We start from the raw sequence: 17815 nt of genomic DNA on the forward strand, positions 1-17815 counted from the left end.
AGAGGGGATAAAATTGGTCTTCAATGAAAGATTAATGATCGCGAAAAATATTGCGATCTTCATAAAAAGAAAAAGCTATACTAACTGGCAGGTGACGTATTTGTGATACGTATCAAATATTGAACAGAAATATATTCATAAAGCGAAAATTTCTATTATAATATATCAGAACATATAAACAAAGTTGGTTTAAAGAAATTGCCCCCCTCCCTCCCCCTCCCAACACACACACTTGTCAACAAATGGGTTACTGATGAACTACTACTTCAATAGAAACCCATTTGTTGTTCAAGTATCAGAGCATATATAGCTAATTTTATTTTATTTTATTTTTTTTGCTATAGAACTCGAATATAGATATATTTTCTAACAATAGAATCATTTAAAACTTCAACATAAGCAACGACACTGACCGATAAATAGAGGCTATGCCTTGAAATAAATTGAAAATTGTCATTCAAATTAATGAAAAACGGTCCAAAATACCGCTATTAGTCAAATTTACAGAATTCCTTTCCATTATCCCCCAGAATGGTATCACGGGTTTTATCATAAATTATTCTTTGGGGTCTACAAAAGCTTCTTTCAGCCCACGAGAAGAATACGAAATAGTTTAAATTTGTTCGTAATTATAAAAAGTCAGTAAACATTAATAATTTCATTGTTGCCCGGGTCTATTTGCCTATAAAAAAATATTCAAGAACAAGTTGTGTCAATACAGTCAAATAACACAAGCTACCTAAAGCGAATTGGAAACGAAACATATGTGATGTTTACCTGGAAAAGTCCGGTGTAATATCCAGCAAAATACCATGCCATTAATAGGTTCGCCAAATTCTCATTATCAACTAAGATAGATAAAATAAACACTATATCCTTTCCAAAAGTAATATTAATATACTCACTTCCATTCGCAGAGGGAGTAGGAATGTTTGAGTTCAAAGCTTGTGAATTCATAGGTGTAGGTATAGGTATTGGCATGCTCATTGGCATAGTTGGCGCCGGCATCTAAAAAGTCGTATAATTAGAATTTAATAAGTAGGAGAATCAAGGTGAAGGGCTACCTGAAGTCGTGGACCCCAACCCATCGCACCCGCATTATGTGTACCAAACATCGGGTGCGGATGTGGGGGAGGATGTGAAGGTAAATGTGTGGGAGGTGGAGGAGGGTGTGGGAAGCCTTGATAGTGCGAGAAAGGATAAGGCGGATATGCATTATATCTAGTATCCGGGGGATAGCCTGCCCCACTCGCATCCGTAGGTTGCTGAGGTTGTTGCAATTGCTGCGGTAGCTGAGGCTGTTGCAGTTGAGAAGAGGAGGGAGTATATCCATCTGCCGGGGGATAAGGGTAGTTAGTGTATGGCCATCCCCAAGAATACTGATACTGTTGAATAGGATCCTGTGTAGTATCCTCTTTATTCTTCGTGCGCCGCCCGGGTTTTGGCTTGTGAGATTTGGGTTTATTATTTTCATGCACTTCGGCATCTTCCTTCTCATCATTTTCTCTTTCGTTTCCAGTTTCAGGCGAGTCAATATTGTTTTGAAAGCCTATTTCTTCCTGCAATTCTCCCTCATCAAACTCAGCTTCAGCCTCGCTAGGTAGTTTTTTCTTTCTGTTTAAAATTTCTGAAGTAAATAAAAAACAAATATGTGTAGCTTTTCGACATGATTTACCCTTTCATTTTAGGTGGTTTCGTAGGTACAGGTGGTTTACTCCCTGAATGATATAACTAAATAAATCCAAAAAAAGATATTTTAAAATTAGTCTTGAACTTAATTATTTGATTAAAACCTAAGAACTTACTTGGTATTCTTTTACAGCCGCTTCCCATGCCGCGATAAGCTTACTGTCATCCCATGGATCAGCCATTTTCGCGATCCAATTTTAATCGACGAGAAAAAGAACAGTCGACGACTTTGAGTGGCTTATTTAATTTTTTTTTTGATTTCCCGCTTTCGATCATTCATTAAAGAATTAACTTTTAATATTTCAAATAGCCTCTGGAAAGAAAAATCAATCTGTAGACAAGTGTATTGAGGGACCATGTCAGATGCGAAGTATTTTCAGAGAGGTAAGCTTTAGCGAATTTAAATGTATTATATTTACTTGTTTATTTTATACTTTTACTTACTGCTCGCCTCTCCATTTTCCTTAAGGTAAAATCCAAGAGCTTCGTGCCGAACTCAACTCGGATAAGAGAGATTCGAAGCACACAAGAAAAAAAACTACAATGAAAAAGATTGTTGCCAATATGACGATGGGCAACGACATGTCTCCGCTCTTCCAAGATGTAGTTGCGTGTATGAACGTACCAGTCTTAGAAGTGAAGAAAATGGTGTATCTCTATTTGATCAACTACGCGAGAAATAAACCTGAGATGGCATTGATGGCATTAAGCACTTTCATGAAGGTGAGCTTATTCATGTATCTTCCTACCTAGCATTTATAACGAAAATGTGTTCTTTCCATTTAAGGATGTCGAGGATCCCAACCCTCTTATCCGTGCGCTCGCAATTCGTACAATGGGATATATCAATGTAGATAAAATACTTGATCACCTTGTTGACCCACTTCTAACATGCCTGCGCGACCAAGACCCTTATGTACGCAAGACTGCGGCAATATGTGTTGCAAAACTTTATATGCACGACCCGGCACTTGTGGAAAACGAGCGTTTTATTGATATGCTGAGAGACATGTTAACAGACTCCAACCCAACGGTTAGTCACATCATGTTTTTGCCGATGATAACATGTTTTCTAATTCTTAAATTTTAGGTGGTGGCAAATGCAGTGGCCTCCCTCACCGAGATTTGTGAGCGTTCAGAAAATATACAGTTAAAGCTTAATATGGTGATTGCGAATAAATTGGTGGCAGCTTTAAACGAATGTTCAGAGTAAATATATAAAAAATGATCCTGCCAGCTCTTTCTCCGCATTAACTTATATCTAATCAAATATCTAGATGGGGACAAACTTATATTCTTGAAGCGCTTATTTACTTCGTACCACAAGAGGCTGGGGATGCTGAACTGCTTGCAGAGCGAATTGCTCCTAGATTGCAACATGCAAATTCTGCGGTTGTGTTGAGTGCGATCAAGGTGATCATGTATCTGATCAACTATATGTCGAAAGATGAGGATATCAATAAAATGTGTCGGAGACTATCACCTCCTTTGGGTAATAAAAATTATCTTAATTTGGCTAGAATAGATTGGCTAACCTTTTCTTTTTATTCTAATTATGTCTTGTTTATTTTGGATTTAGTAACTCTCCTATCTAAAGAACCGGAAGTTCAATATGTAGCTCTTCGTAACATCCTTCTTGTAATTCAAAAACGACCAGAGGTGCTTCAGAATGAGTTGCGAGTATTCTTCTGTAAATATGACGACCCAATCTACGTTAAGCTTGCTAAGCTTGAGATCATGTTTCGGCTAGCGAATGTGAACAACGTGGATAAAGTCCTTTCCGAGTTAAAAGAGTAAGCTGAAATGTTTATTAGAAAATCAACTTTTAATTGGCAAACCTAAAGTGCCTCAATACACTGAAAGATATGCGATTGAAGTGGATGTAGATTTTGTGCGAAAATCTGTAAGATCGATAGGACGTCTGGCAGTTAAAATAGAGTCTGCAGCGGAGCGGTGTATCTCTACCTTGTTAGAACTTATCCAAACTAAAGTGAACTATGTCGTTCAAGAGGCTGTTGTCGTAATCAAAGTAGAGTATAGACAGATTATAAATATCTAAGGTCATAATATTAAACGTGGTTTGTAGGATATTTTCCGCAAATACCCAAACAGATACGAAAGTATTATCAGCACACTTTGTGAAAATCTTGATTCTTTGGATGAGCCTGATGCAAAAGCAGCAATGGTATGGATTATTGGACAGTACGCAGACAGAATCGAAAATGCGCATGAACTGCTAGACGATTTTCTATATAGTTTTCTAGAAGAACCAGTCGAAGTAGGTTTCGAAAAAAGTTTACAAACAAGAATATCCAAGCCTTAATTGTTTCCGCATCATTATAGGTGCAGTTGGCACTATTAACGGCGACAGTCAAGCTTTTCATAAAGCGTCCTACCGCTGGACAAGATCTAGTCCCAAAGGTGCTTAAGTGGGCAACCGAGGAGGTAGACAACCCTGATCTCCGTGATCGTGGGTTTATTTACTGGCGGTTACTCTCAACTGATCCCGCTGCAGCAAAGGCAGTAGTCTTATGTGACAAACCTGAAATATCTACTGAGACTGAGCGGATGGATCCTTTCATGTTGGAGGAACTTGTGCTGCACATTGCGAGCCTTGCAAGTATATACCACAAAAGCCCTACGACCTTCATCCGTTATGTTAAACCCAGGTTTTTAATCCCATCTCCGGTGTTGAATCGGAGTTTGCAAGCTGGTGGAGTTTCCGATACTTTGTACAAGGCGCCTGGAGCATGGCGGGAAAATTTAATCCACGATCAGTAAAAATCCTCTTATCTTTTTCTATTTAGTTATTTTTTTTTTAACTTGATTTTTTTTGTTAGAGATTTGAATGCAACGGAAAACCCTTATCTTAGTAGTCACGAATTCTCTCAACAACCACAGCAACAGCAGGGTGTGGACGATCTCTTATTCTCTGATCTATGACTTGTATAATTTATATAGTGGGTTCTATAATTATGAAGACAGTACGTATTTCAGTTAAATAGATACTTTTTTATATAACTTTTAGTCATAATTCTTTATTTTTGCATTATTTCGAGGTGGGCTCGTTTTAGTGTTTTTTCCTTCTTTCTTTTTTGCATTCCTGCTTATATTAATATACACATAACCCTCACATTTGCGGCTGGATTTACTAATTGGTCTGTGACCTTCCTTCTAAGTCAGAGTGGCTTCTATCTTATACTCCCTCCTTTTGTGGTATCGGATGTCACATGATGTGTTCACTGAATTTTGCGTTCTGGTTCTATATTCTGCTGTTCAAATACTGGCGAGATAAAAACGGTTTTTTGTAGATTGGGAATTTCTAAAACCTTAAAAGATGTCCATACTCTTCTGATTACCTTTTGTATTTTCTCATGTTGATCCTCTGATGATACGATGACCGAACCTTTAGCCTCGTTCCAACTTATTATCCCTAATGTTGCCCGACCCTATTTTGAAGTGTCAGAATTCTCTGAATACCCGAATCTGCAGGGACGCGTAGGTTTGCTTAAGAGACATCTCATCTATACCATCTAAGTGAACTCCCAAAAATTGCTATCTAGATACCTATGGAGATGTTCAACGAAAGAATCAAAGTGCTCCAATCCCTCACATCCAAGTACTGTCCTAGCTCTCGGGGAGATTACATAGCATTTTGGGTGGGAATCTCCTTGATATTTACTATTGCCCTTCTTTCATTTTTTAATCCTGTGCCCCAGCTGGTTACATTGGGTAAGCCTCTCTTGCTCTACGAGACTTTAAACGGAGTTACTATATTTATTTTTGTGTAATATATTTGACTTTTTCAGCTCTCTTTGCTCTTCCTGTTATGCTTGTATTATGGGTAATTCGTAGAAGAAATAGGATGCCACGTCGTGTTAAGTTGGTAAGTTAAAAGTTTCTCTCAATTCTTCATTCTCTAAAATTATCTTTCGGAATCCTCATAAATTCTGACATTAAACCTTGATAGTTTGAAAAACACCTCTCCTCATGGCTAAAGGATGCTACCGCAAATGATCGCACCACTTATGCCATAAAGTGGCGACTTATTAAGGAACGTCAACTTGTAATTCAAGGTTCAATGCGAACGCAAATCAACTCATGGTATGTCCATATCGTCGATCCTATTGAATCTTCTGCCGAAAGCGATGGGCTACCTGAATACTGTGAGACTGATTTGGAAAATGGGCCTTTACCTCCTTATCCGGTGACAAATTCTCAACAGAGAGAAGAAAACACCGAGGAAGAAATGATCTCCGTGCGCGTAGAAGGAAGCAGTCCTGCTGGCGTAGTTAGAGATGCCTCTGAACCTCCTCCCTATGAATTGGCAGAGTTGACTCGCCCACCTCCAGCTCACCTGGGTCCCGCTGCCCCTATGAGCCACTCGCGGTGATATTGTCTAGTTGTTTCCACTCATTTTATTTTCCAATTTCCGCATGTATATTACATATGTATTTTAGACTCCATTGCTACCTCCACGATCATTTCTTGCTATATATATGGTATTGGCTATATTGATCTATATTTATTCACTTTTTAAAAAAAATACCCTTTTTGGTCTATTATTCCCTCATCTTCTATTGAATTTCCGTTATTTTGTGCTCATTCAATCTTGTCGTTTTGCGTTAAAATTGACAGGATGTCGTCATCGATGTGATTATTCAGAAATCACCTAATATAATGTCTTCTCGAAGCCGTACTGTTCCTCACTCTCAATCCACTCTCCTTGTCGGAAATTGATCACTTACGATAAATAAAAACAGTTATGTCCATTGCACAGAAATCAGAACTTGCCACATTTGCTGCCGGTTGCTTCTGGCAAGTATAGTAGTCTTGCGTAGCAATTACTGAATTTTAATGAGGTCTTACATTCGTTGTAGGGGGGTCCAGCGCATTTTTGATAAGCATTTTAGCCATGCCATTACTCAGACACGTGTTGGATACATTGGTGGAAATACCGAAGCTCCTGGGTATAAACAGGTATGGAAATTATGTACTTTCTTACGTCCTCCTTCCCCACAGCATTATTAAAGTCCTCTAACTATTCTTAAGGTTTGTTCTGGGACAACTAACCATGCTGAGGCACTCGAAATTGCTTTTGATCCCACCCGCACCACCTATGCAGATCTGGTTGAGTTCTTCTACAGAATGCATGACCCGACCACCCTCAATCACCAAGGCCCAGACATTGGGACACAGTACCGCAGTGCAATTTTTTATCATTCGGACCAGCAGAGGCAGGTTGCCGAGCGAGTAACCAATGAAGTACAAGAGAAGCATTACAAAAATAAGAAGATTGTGACCCAACTCTTACCTGCAGGGAAGTTTTGGGATGCAGAAGAATACCATCAGAAATACTTGGAAAAGAACCCCAATGGTAAGCATAGGAATTTAAGAGAGATAACCCGATCTACTAATTGAGCATTAATTCACAACGCGAATTCCAGGATATGAATGCCCAACGCACTTCTTGCGATGGTAAATTTACTTATTTCCTCAAGCATGTAAAATATGAACGATTGAGCCGAAAGTTTCTCTTCTACGAGCTTAGCGTAATAAATTTTGAGCCAAAATACTATTATTCACTTCAAAAGCAGCTATAGATAAACCATCATTAATTAACCAAAGAAAATTAAAAATGTCCTTTCGTTCTCGCTAAAATTCACCATGAAATTTGACATAACTAATTGATTGTTGCAAATACGAAAAAAAAAAAGATATATAAAGTTGATAAACTCGAGATATGGCAGTGTAATATTCCGTATTTAATAAATTTTTTAAAATCATATTAGGGGCAGCTTATTGTTCAGGAAGGCTTAGTGAAAACAATTAATTATAAATATCGTTTAGGTTCCTAAACAAGTTGGGGCAATTTTGTCTAGCTACATTGTATTTTGGGCAAACTTTGGTTTATCAAATAAATTCTCATAAAAGAATCAAGAATCACCTAAATATGTCTTTATTCATGTACTAAAACTGTGACAAGATTTATACTAACGTAACGTTCTTATAATATCACAGAGAAACGAATTAGCTAGAAAAGAGAAGACTTGTTTATTCAAGCTTTCGTTCTATCGCCGAAGAAAAATATCCCGTTTCCTTTTGAGTATTGTCATTACGGATGACATAACGGGGCTCTTGCTCGCTAGCCTTTAAGGTCTGGCCACGCTCTCCGGCAACATCAGGCTCGGTGAGAATGTCAACGATTTGTCCGGTAGTAGTCTTTAAAGAATGACAGAACGGGAGAATAAAAGTAAATAGTGCGTAATAAACAAACTTATAAGCACAAACAGAACGGTCAACTAACTCACCTGCATGCCACCTTCAACCGGGCGGTATTCGACTCTATCACCTTTGTTGTATTTTTGGCCAGAGGACATGTTAAAGTAGTAAGATGTTTTAAGAAAGCTATTGATTGAAGTAAACCAGATGTGAAATCAATGAGAAAATGTTTTCTAGTCACCAACAGAGTGGAGAGTTTATATATTGTAGTTCTTAAGACATGGCGTCCTCTAGAGATATTCATAAATGGCTTAAACAAAATTCTCACAAAAGCCCGTCTGACACTTTTCTTTAACCTGGTTTTTCTAAAGAAAATACAACAAGAATATCATTTGCGTACAAAAGCGGTGGTGTATTACTTCCTTATGGAGGTGAATTCATCCTTCGTGTTCGAGGATAAAGGATTTTCGCGTTTTTCTTACTCGCCCTCGTGCCATTTATAGAAGGGGCAATTTACTCTTTGGGCGCATTTTATGCATGTTTTATATAATGCCTTCGGAGATCTGCAGAGTTTTCCACCCTAGAATTAATTAGGATAGTGGAATTGGGCTTCGATTTGTTCAATATTGTTGTGAAGTGTTCGTTAGAAAGAAGAGTTTCATTCAAAGTTTTTCAGAGTATAGTATATACTGCACAAGTCCAAGCCAGAGCTCTTATTAAGAAATTGGGCATATTCTTACACAATATAGGCAACCTTGGGCGTGGAAAATTTATATGCAAGCCATATATATGACCCGATTTGGTTGTAGAAGAGTCAATAGGCTGAGGCTACCTTTCGCTCTAGTAGTAATTTGAAATAGCTCTTGGCTTATAGATTATTTCCATTGACACTATACTGAAAAAGGATTCTATTTATGATTGATTTTGTCATAAAATAGTATCGAAAATGCCTTAATACTATATATGTAAATTAAAAAGAAAAACGCGATTAGAGGACGCCCGCTTTTTCGATATATTTTCTTGGTAATATTATATAGGTAAACAGGTGGGATTAGGCGCTGTCAAAGAACCTTTTGGTAAATGAGCTCGGCTCTCATGAAACCAGGCATCGTATTTAACCATTAGGAGCCCTCATATTATCTCGTAGTTCTAGTTATCCAATATATAGAGGCTAACTAACTATTCGCTCTCAATGTCTGAAGGCGAGTCTCTATGAACCTTTTAAAACTATATTGTAAATTTATTTACATGATCTAACGTTAGAAGACAGAATCCCAAGAAACAATACTAAAATAAAGGTCAGTAAATGTAGTGTTAAAATATCCAGATAAACTTGACATATTTGCTACATGCTTAGTTAACTAAACCTTGCAGACCTCAAAAATGTAAATATAAGATGATTTATTTTAAAGAGTAGTACCAGAAGAAAAGAGAATAGTGAACCTTTCAGAGTAAAAAAACACCGCTTTGAAATCCTCACATGAAATAGTAAATATATAGAGTATAGATAATTTTATATATATAATAAAGAAAAATAAAATTCACAAAAATATAGAATTAAATGATATTAATTCGTTTGAGCCAATTCCGAATCAAAAATACACGTAGTGCTATAGGTCTTTCCCCTGATTTCTGCCTCAACCTTCAATTCAACCTCGCCAAACCAAATTTTAATCGTCAAATCCACCTTGTCTCCCTCACGCACACCTTGCAGTACTGGCATAGGAACTGAGAAATTGGCCACTTTACGAACACCAGGAGAAGTGACATAGCGCGGTTGATCCTCACAATCCGCTGCGTAGAGTGTGATAGTAGTGTGATGTGGGTAATATGCAAAAAACGATTTACTGACATACGTATCAGTGTTAATAGGTACGCCGCGGCGTGCAAAGACGGAAAATCGATTGTCGCATCGTACTGTCCCGTCCGCACGCACAATCCGGTATTCCCACGGATCGACCCCCTCTTCAAATGTGGTAGTCGTGTCTATACCATACCAATAGCGCGGAATACGTGTGGTAACAATTCGAGGATTTAGGCCGAAAAGCACAGCACCACGAACCACAGCCATCTCCGCACGAGGTGGGGTGGCAATAAGGGGGACGCGATCACGGAACTGCTGTTTTGTGCGTTCAAACAAATAGCTTGAATTTCCAAAACCGCCCACCAGGAAAATCGCCTGTAGATGACCCGCCTTGTGTAGTTGATCTTCAATCAAACCTAATACCTCCTGAATCACTGGATCAAACACCTCTGTTTTAAGCTCTTGTGCTGACAAGCGCAGCATGCCTCCTTCAAGGCCAATTGACTCATTATTGATTTCACCCAAGTTAAGCGCAGCAGGCAGCTGAAGGAATTGGTCCTCCGTTCCATCAAAATGTGGCTTCACCAGGTCAACAAAAGAGTCCATAGTTGCCTCTAGAGCATTCTTGCGGGTTTCGTCCAATTGATAGTTACGCAATCGCTTCTTTAGAAGGGCACGCATTCTACGGTCAATAAAGACTGAACCACAGGAACGTCCATGGCCTTTGGTGCACTCACGCAAGCGACGGCCGTTAGGCGTATCGTCAATTTGGAACACAATCAAATCAACGGTTCCACCACCAGCATCGCAAATCATAAATCGGTCTCCATGCTTGAGGTTGAATTGCTCGCACTTTTTCTCACAATAGAGTGCAGCCGCTTCGGGCTCAGATATGAGCATTAAACGGTCACGGTGATCTTCTCGTGAGATCAAACCTGCCCGGATTGCAGCCTCACGCGTTTGGGCTTTAGCTCGATCTGACCACATAGCAGGAACGGTTAAACAGTATCTAAACTGAGACTGATTGTAGTTTTTGGCAAATCCCTAGAATTATTACAAAGAATAAAATTAGGATAGTTGTATAGAGGAGCTTCCTCATAATCAATACATTACCTTCTTCAATTCAGAGATAACATGGTCATGGAATGCCTTGAGATAATGGGAGATTGCATCCAATACTGTGAGTCCATTTGGGAAAGGACCAACAGCCTGACTCTCATCGAGTGCCAGCTTGTATTGCTTGAGTAAGATAGCATCGCGATTTTGTGGCTTCATCATTTCGAGTTTTGCAGCGTTTCCCCACCAAAGCATGACCTGTGAATCACGTTTATAAAAATTAAGGGTGGGAGTCTTGGGATAGACGCTGTTCATTTGCCGGGGCCTGTTAAAAAGAAAAGGTTTGCTGGATTTAGTTGTATATAAATACGATCTACCAAAACAGATATAATACCATTTCACAATATCAACTACATCTCCATCCTGGGTAAATGCATAAGCACATCCCTAAAATAATCCATTCCTAAATTTAGTACATTTTTCGAAGCCATGATGAATATATCCTCTTACACTGTATGTGGTCCCAAAATCTTAGAAATGAAAAAGATAAAAGAAAAGAGAATAAGGATCAGGAGAGTTAAATATTGATAGTGTGCTCATCTCAAGGTTACCTAGCCCTATTACTACTGGGTAATCATTCAAATCAAATCTCCGTGCTTCCATCTCTTAATATTTTATTTGAAGAATAAATTAATGATTTGGAAAAAAAAGAAGGGCTTATTGAAGCAGTAGTAAAAGTTTACTTAAGGGTCATTAAGAGTAGAAAATTAAAAATAAATCAATAGCTGTGAAATAGTGCAAAGAAAAATGCTCTAAAGCGAAAGAAAATAGAAATGAGGAAAAAAGAATTGTGTATCAAAGAAAAAAGCCAGTGTGGCTCCCAGTTGAACGTGGCTGAGCGCTTTCAGAACGAATGTTTGAAATGCAAATTAATAATTAAATTTCCTTATCCTCCATTTTTCCTGACGAGGGCCGCTCCGAAGAAGATATTGGCGGCTCTGACGTCTGTTTTTGTGAAGCCGACGAGGACTGCGGGTGCGCTGAGACGGATCTCCCCAACACGAGAGCTTCAAGCGGAAATGAGGATTTATATTCATCTTCTGACTCCGAATCCATCGAGTCTGTCTCTTCATCCTCCTCTTCCCAGCCTTGTTCACCCGCACTCTCATCTTCTCCGTATGCTTCTTCATAATTGTCAGAATCCATTAACCCATATTCTGAATTTTCTTCCGGAATATGCCCACTGCCCTCTGCTACAGATGATGTTAAGGACCAATCTAAAGAGCTAGTTCCTAGCAACGGTTGACCGTTCTCCTCGAGCTGGTGATTTTGCAAGAAGTCAAACGAACTTGCCGATACAGATCGTTGAATATTCATATTATTATCATCCAAGCCTTCTGAGGCGCTCTCCATCTCGGTGCCCTCTATATTGTCCGCACCTAGGGCGGGTTGGTCTACTCCAGCATCTTCGTTGAAGAAATGATCCAAATCATGCAACTCCAGTACCAATTGCCCAACATTATCTTGCCAACCAGCGGATTGTACATCTCCAAAATTGCGCGACGTCCATCCATCCGGCTCAGTCGAAAAATCTTCTACAGAGAATTGAATATTTTGGTGATCTCCAACGAGCGGCATCCCTGATTTATGCGATGACGAGTATACGACCGAATGTAGATAGGCACGAGTCATTCGAGAGGCAGAGCGAAAATGAGTCGGAATATCTGGAGTCACTTCGTCTTCAAGTGTAGCTGTGCTGCTCCCGTCTCTTGACAGTTCCGAAACCGAAGGACGTGAGCGCTCATTGAGCTTTTGTGGCTTGTGCCGGAATTGTTTTGAGTCAGTATTCACGATTTCGTCCAAGACCGCAACCGCGTCATCAGAGAAATCAGACTGCAGCAACCGAAGAAGTCCTCCAAGCATCTCGAGAGCAGCCTCATTTTTATCATGCGATCTCGATCCGTTTCCAATCAACGCAGGAAGGTCGACGAAAGAGAGTAATGGTCGTAGTATCTGTAACGTTTTCCGTCTGTAGAAGGGCAGTTTGTTATGCAAAAGGCCGAAGAGAAAAGTCACGGCACGTCGCTCGAATTCTGGGAAAAATGCATCGCATATTGCATTTAAATATTGGCGTAAGAAATCATCCTTGCTACGAAATCGACGACGAGAATAGGAGCGTAGGATCCGTGCAATAGCTTGAAACTGCTCTTTGTTATTGTCTCCAGGAATATCGCTATTTTCTAAATGTATCTTGCCTAGTTTTGATTCATGTTCAACAACTGAAGCAAGATCATCCGCAAGATGTGGAGTATTTCGTTCAGTTGCTTGCTGAGGTTGATCCATGTCGTGCAGGAGGCGAGGGAACGTGCCTAAAAGCAGGAAGCATAATCTACCTCCAGATACATCCATAATTGCCGAGTCCGTCACCGGGAGAAGCGCACATAGCAACCGCATTGCAATTGGTTCTGCAGAAGCCGATCGTAATCCCTTTAAGATTAACGGCTGAAGACCATAAAATGAGATGGTGGGAATATCTCCGGCACCGCCACTAAGTCTACTAGTACCATCCATTGAGGTCGGTGCATTGTCAGCTGACCCAGCTGGGGGTGGTGCGAGTGGGTGGGGATGTCTTGCAAATAGCCAGGTTCTGGTTGCTTCGTTGCAAAGGTCCAGGCGCTCTATCAATCGTTCAAGAATAAGTAGTGATTCAAGGTGTTCTTGTTCATGTGGGCTATGCAGGCAGGCTACCACTGCCCAAAACAATTGAGGATATTGCGTGATTGTAGTGCGATCAAGAGACTCGACTACCGCGCGAAGGGTGATTAGAATCTCCAGTGCAAAACCTTGAACATCATCAGATGGGTGTGCAATCGTACTTGCTAAGCGTGCTAGCATATCTGCTACCATACGCTGGTTGAGAACTGGCATTAGTGAACGGAATACCTGGAATGAACGGCAGGCAATGTGGCGGAAAGGACAAACAGTAGCCCACTTCAGAGAGGTTTCGGCCCATTTTTGCCTAAGATCATTATCAGATGACATGAACACCGCGGCTACCTGCTTTACCAATGTTTGCATTTCCGTGATGCTTGGCGGGAGCTGGGGTGCGTTAGGCGTGATATCTTCGTAGGCCCAAAATCGACTACGCTCTTTTTCACGAAGGATTGTAAGAAGTTCTTCAGCTTGGCGATACACTTCAGAGCCGCATGGAGACTGGCGAATAATAATCGATTGTACCAGATTGAAAAGAAGGCAACGAGCCTGATCACATACTATACTTGTAAAATGATCAAGTTGTACTAGAATTACGTGGAGGAGAAGCGGTAGATGTGGTGCGAGCTCAGCCCCAATTTCAACGGCAAAATCAACCAGGTATAGCATTGCGAGCTGACCACGCGAAAAGATGGGCCTTTTAACAGGCTGGGATGGAAGGATTTGGTCCAAATCGGCGATAAAGGGCTGCTCTTCAGGCAAGATTTTTGAATTCTCATCTCTTATTGTGCCATCATCATCTTCGACCTTTGATTGCTTGTCATTTGACAGGTAATCTTTGGTCGATGCAGATTTCGGGCTTGGGACCATCGATTTGGGACTAATATGCTCAATCATATCGTCGATTACAATAGAGCACGCTGCTGTTCGCCCCAGGTATACAAGAATACGCTTGGCATGCACAATTACAGCGGCATTACGCTTCTCTAACCCAAGATCTAAGAGGTAATTGGTAATAGCGCGTGCATTTTCTGTGTGCTCAGCTTCAACTAAGTGTTTCCACACTGACTCGACCTCTTTCACGTACATATCACCAAACTTTATGGTGAGGTAGAGGAGATTGTTAAGTAATGCGCGCGAGGTTGGAGAGAGATTGTTATCTGAATTGACGTTGGATACTGCTGTTTCTGTGCCAGAGGGCCAAAGAACTGTATTACGCAGCCAGGGAAGAATATAGCCCAATATTTGTCGATGGAAATTCCCATTCACGGTTTCAAACCGCATAACGATTTCAGATAAAATCAAATGAGTTAGTTCCGGGTGATCGCGTGCCAGTCGCGCCGATAAAACCATTTGAGCTTGTTTATAGATTATGGGCAGATTGTTAGTAAGTCCAAATTCATATTCTCCTGCACAGGATATCTTGAATGCACGCTCTTCAACTGCACGAAGAAGGCGAATAGCCTGCTGTCGCATTTCTAGATGTTGGTCACCTGCCTTGAAAAGAGCCAAACTTAGCATGCGATGAATAACACATGGATAGTCGTCTTTGGTAATGATTTCAACCAGTGCACTGAAAAACCCTTGCGTGGATTTGGAAATAGGGTCGCCGGCAAAACATTCATCAACAATATCCTCAAGTAAAATGGGTAGCCCTTTGTTGTTGCGGAGCATAGTCTCTAACGCTCGCCTAAAAATAAAAAAAAATTCAAACCCAATATGAGAATGTTTGCGTTGCATTATTTACTAATGAATCATACTTTGCAATGCTATGCAAGCGTGGATCTGTGCTATTGAACACAGAGTCGATCCATTGAAATAGGCTTAAAACATCGAATGAGATAAAAAATTTTTTTGATTTATCTCGGCCGCGCTTTTCGACTAATGGCCCATTCTATAGTTAGAGTTATGATTAGGATAATCAAGTAATATCATCGTGAGAATGAATTGAAAACCTACGCATAGGGTTGCCATTGCACTCAAAGCTGAAGCATTCAATGCCTTTCTTTCCTCTTCCACATACAATCGCATTTCGTTCCTCTCACGATCATCATGGCACTGTCCAAGAGCCGCCTCAATCACTTTTTCTTCACGCATCTTTACAGCGGCATAGCGTTCACCGTAACCACACCAAGCTTCAAACATTTTAAATAGCGCTAACCGAGTTTCAAAGCTCATCACACTCCTTCGTTGTTCCACGCGAGAGATCGCTTCGTAAACGCGCTCAACAAATCCACAAAAATGCATCTTGAGCTGATTGAATTCAAGATCGCGATCCACGTCCTCATCCGAAAGAAATGATTTCATTTCTTTAACAAAATTCATGATTACATTCATGATAAAATCGTCCCATAGGTGAGATTCCTCAAGCAACAGACAGCGGGCAGTACGTTCGTACACACGTGTGACTTCAACTCGTAGTCGGTCAAATTTACGGCTGCGACGGAGAGTCTGGTAGGGGCGTTGGCTGATCTTGGGTTTAGCATCTTCTACCATTGATTTGACCAGAGGCTGGAGCGCTTCAAGAAGCACTCTATAGAGGACTGGGTTCACATAACTTAGCCCGGAAACTACTGCTTCACGTATTCCAGCATGTTCGCTGGAAAGCAGAGATAGCATCAAGTGGAATAAGTCCATTACAGAGTCCATCCGGCTATTCGTCAAAGGAGGCCCTCCGTTATTAGAGGATAGAATTCTTCTGCGATTAGCACCGAGGTGCCCGTTGGGTGAAATGACTGGATTTGGTTGAGCAGTAGTGCAAACAAAGACTAGGTAGATGCGCCATTGCTCAATAAGAGAATCGCTGGCAGATGCCAATTTAGAGCCAATCCGTGGCATTCCTAAAGTATTGTTTGGATTACTCCTGCTGCTACTCGACTCGGCAGCCGCCTGAATTGCGCCATGCAAGTATTGAAGTCGTCCATGTACAATCATCCGACACTGCGCGGTAACTGCAGGGTAACGCAACATACATCGCCTAATGAATTCAGGGAAACATAAATTCCAAATAAACTGGTCAGAACGGTTGTCACTTTGTGAAACATATATTAGAATGTCTCGATTGCGGTGTCGTTGTAATTGTTGCAATCGAACTCTATCCGCTGTGCCGAAGTTGTAGCCAAGCAATGAAAAAGAATCACTATTGTTTAACTTTAATATATCATGCCCCTCTTGCTCCAAAAGATGTATTACACGAGTGGATTTAGATTCGGGAACATTGGAAGTTTGGGTCTTGGGTGAATCGAATGCCATGCAATTTGGAGCTAAATCATCAGAATCACCACATAATTTGCTATCGACTGCTGATACAAGTCGCAAAATTTGCACTGCAAGACGGCGTAATACTGGAGCGTGATTGCAGAGGAAGAGTAATCCAATAGCTTCCGCATCGTCAATTGTTTTTCTTGTGTCGTCAATCGAGACGCCGCCAGGATTCTCCATCAATTCGGTATCATAGCGATCCAGTAATATTTGCAATAGTTCAACGAATAAATTTACATACAGCTTGAGGGGTCCTTGGCTTGCTGAGTGCACCGATCCATCAGATAATGGCCCTTTAGTCATTACTACAAGAGCACTAGAATACCTATCATTGATGCTTCGAATAAGTCCAGCATACTCGGTTACCACTAAACGGGCATCTCCCTGCTTCGCAATACGAATCAATGCTTCGGATGCAGATCGGATAACTTCTGGATCAATGTGCACCGTGTAACGACATAAAACCTCTACTAGTCTAGAAAGCGTGATCCCTGATGGCATCAAACGAGGTATTGCATCGATAGTCGTCTTCATCAATTCGAAAAAGGGTTGTTTTTCACGAGAATAGGACACTGGGAACGTTTCATATTGGTGGGTTACTTGCTGCCCGACCTCGTTGCCAGTTGCACTAGCCACTACGCCGACAAACGTGGATGCGGTAAATCCTCCACGAGAAGAACCAGACTTATCTTCGAGGATTAGAAAGTGTCCAAAATTTTGTTCAAGCACAACGAAAACTTTGCCGATGATATCATTAAACCGTTCCACTGCCTCACCAACGCCAGGGCGGGATAGAACTGAATATGGGAGACGATTGGCAACTACCTTAGTAGGAAGCCCAGTAAATGTCATATCCGGATCGGATGGGAAAGGCGGTCTTGTTTCTCCTTTTTCCAAATCAGCTAGAACAAGCAGATATGCACGTACTGCGATGGTCATTCGTTCAGGTGCAATCATTTCGACTGAAAGCGTGTGAGAGGGTATTGTGGCCAAAGAATCCGTATTCAAGAGCATGTGCATAATATTCTTGATCGTATAGTCATGGTAGCGAATTCCAATAAAATATACAAT

General features: G+C 40.7%; 6 protein-coding genes across 6 annotated transcripts; 2 read left to right on the forward strand and 4 right to left on the reverse strand.

Annotated features, from left to right (window-relative positions):
* Positions 1–658: 658 nt before the first annotated feature.
* VTP21DRAFT_10305 (uncharacterized protein) lies at positions 659–1871 on the reverse strand (the record flags this gene model as incomplete). The annotated part of the gene is made up of 6 exons (XM_069389627.1): positions 659–682; positions 778–848; positions 906–1008; positions 1065–1614; positions 1676–1731; positions 1806–1871. The coding sequence occupies 6 exons, from the start codon at positions 1869–1871 to the stop codon at positions 659–661; spliced, it is 870 nt and encodes a 289-aa protein (XP_069252928.1).
* Positions 1872–2045: 174 nt separating this feature from the next.
* On the forward strand, positions 2046–6082 carry VTP21DRAFT_10306 (uncharacterized protein; the record flags this gene model as incomplete). The annotated part of the gene is made up of 13 exons (XM_069389628.1): positions 2046–2073; positions 2159–2412; positions 2477–2722; positions 2780–2898; positions 2967–3181; positions 3269–3482; positions 3553–3718; positions 3776–3967; positions 4033–4309; positions 5102–5187; positions 5253–5421; positions 5499–5575; positions 5660–6082. The coding sequence occupies 13 exons, from the start codon at positions 2046–2048 to the stop codon at positions 6080–6082; spliced, it is 2466 nt and encodes an 821-aa protein (XP_069252929.1).
* Positions 6083–6454: 372 nt separating this feature from the next.
* On the forward strand, positions 6455–7171 carry VTP21DRAFT_10307 (uncharacterized protein; the record flags this gene model as incomplete). Its single annotated transcript, XM_069389629.1, has 4 exons — positions 6455–6507; positions 6570–6669; positions 6742–7066; positions 7137–7171. The coding sequence occupies 4 exons, from the start codon at positions 6455–6457 to the stop codon at positions 7169–7171; spliced, it is 513 nt and encodes a 170-aa protein (XP_069252930.1).
* Positions 7172–7743: 572 nt separating this feature from the next.
* On the reverse strand, positions 7744–8069 carry VTP21DRAFT_10308 (uncharacterized protein; the record flags this gene model as incomplete). The annotated part of the gene is made up of 2 exons (XM_069389630.1): positions 7744–7911; positions 8001–8069. 2 exons carry the CDS (start codon positions 8067–8069, stop codon positions 7744–7746), a joined length of 237 nt encoding a protein of 78 aa, XP_069252931.1.
* Positions 8070–9478: 1409 nt separating this feature from the next.
* On the reverse strand, positions 9479–11434 carry VTP21DRAFT_10309 (uncharacterized protein; the record flags this gene model as incomplete). The annotated part of the gene is made up of 5 exons (XM_069389631.1): positions 9479–10759; positions 10829–11096; positions 11166–11218; positions 11282–11301; positions 11383–11434. The coding sequence occupies 5 exons, from the start codon at positions 11432–11434 to the stop codon at positions 9479–9481; spliced, it is 1674 nt and encodes a 557-aa protein (XP_069252932.1).
* A 273-nt stretch (positions 11435–11707) lies between these two features.
* On the reverse strand, positions 11708–17764 carry VTP21DRAFT_10310 (uncharacterized protein; the record flags this gene model as incomplete). The annotated part of the gene is made up of 3 exons (XM_069389633.1): positions 11708–15173; positions 15244–15377; positions 15443–17764. 3 exons carry the CDS (start codon positions 17762–17764, stop codon positions 11708–11710), a joined length of 5922 nt encoding a protein of 1973 aa, XP_069252933.1.
* Between the last annotated feature and the right edge of the window lie 51 nt (positions 17765–17815).

Source organism: Calcarisporiella thermophila (genome assembly GCF_041956535.1).
Source record: "Calcarisporiella thermophila strain CBS 279.70 unplaced genomic scaffold VTP21scaffold_7, whole genome shotgun sequence".
NCBI lineage: Eukaryota > Fungi > Calcarisporiellomycota > Calcarisporiellomycetes > Calcarisporiellales > Calcarisporiellaceae > Calcarisporiella > Calcarisporiella thermophila.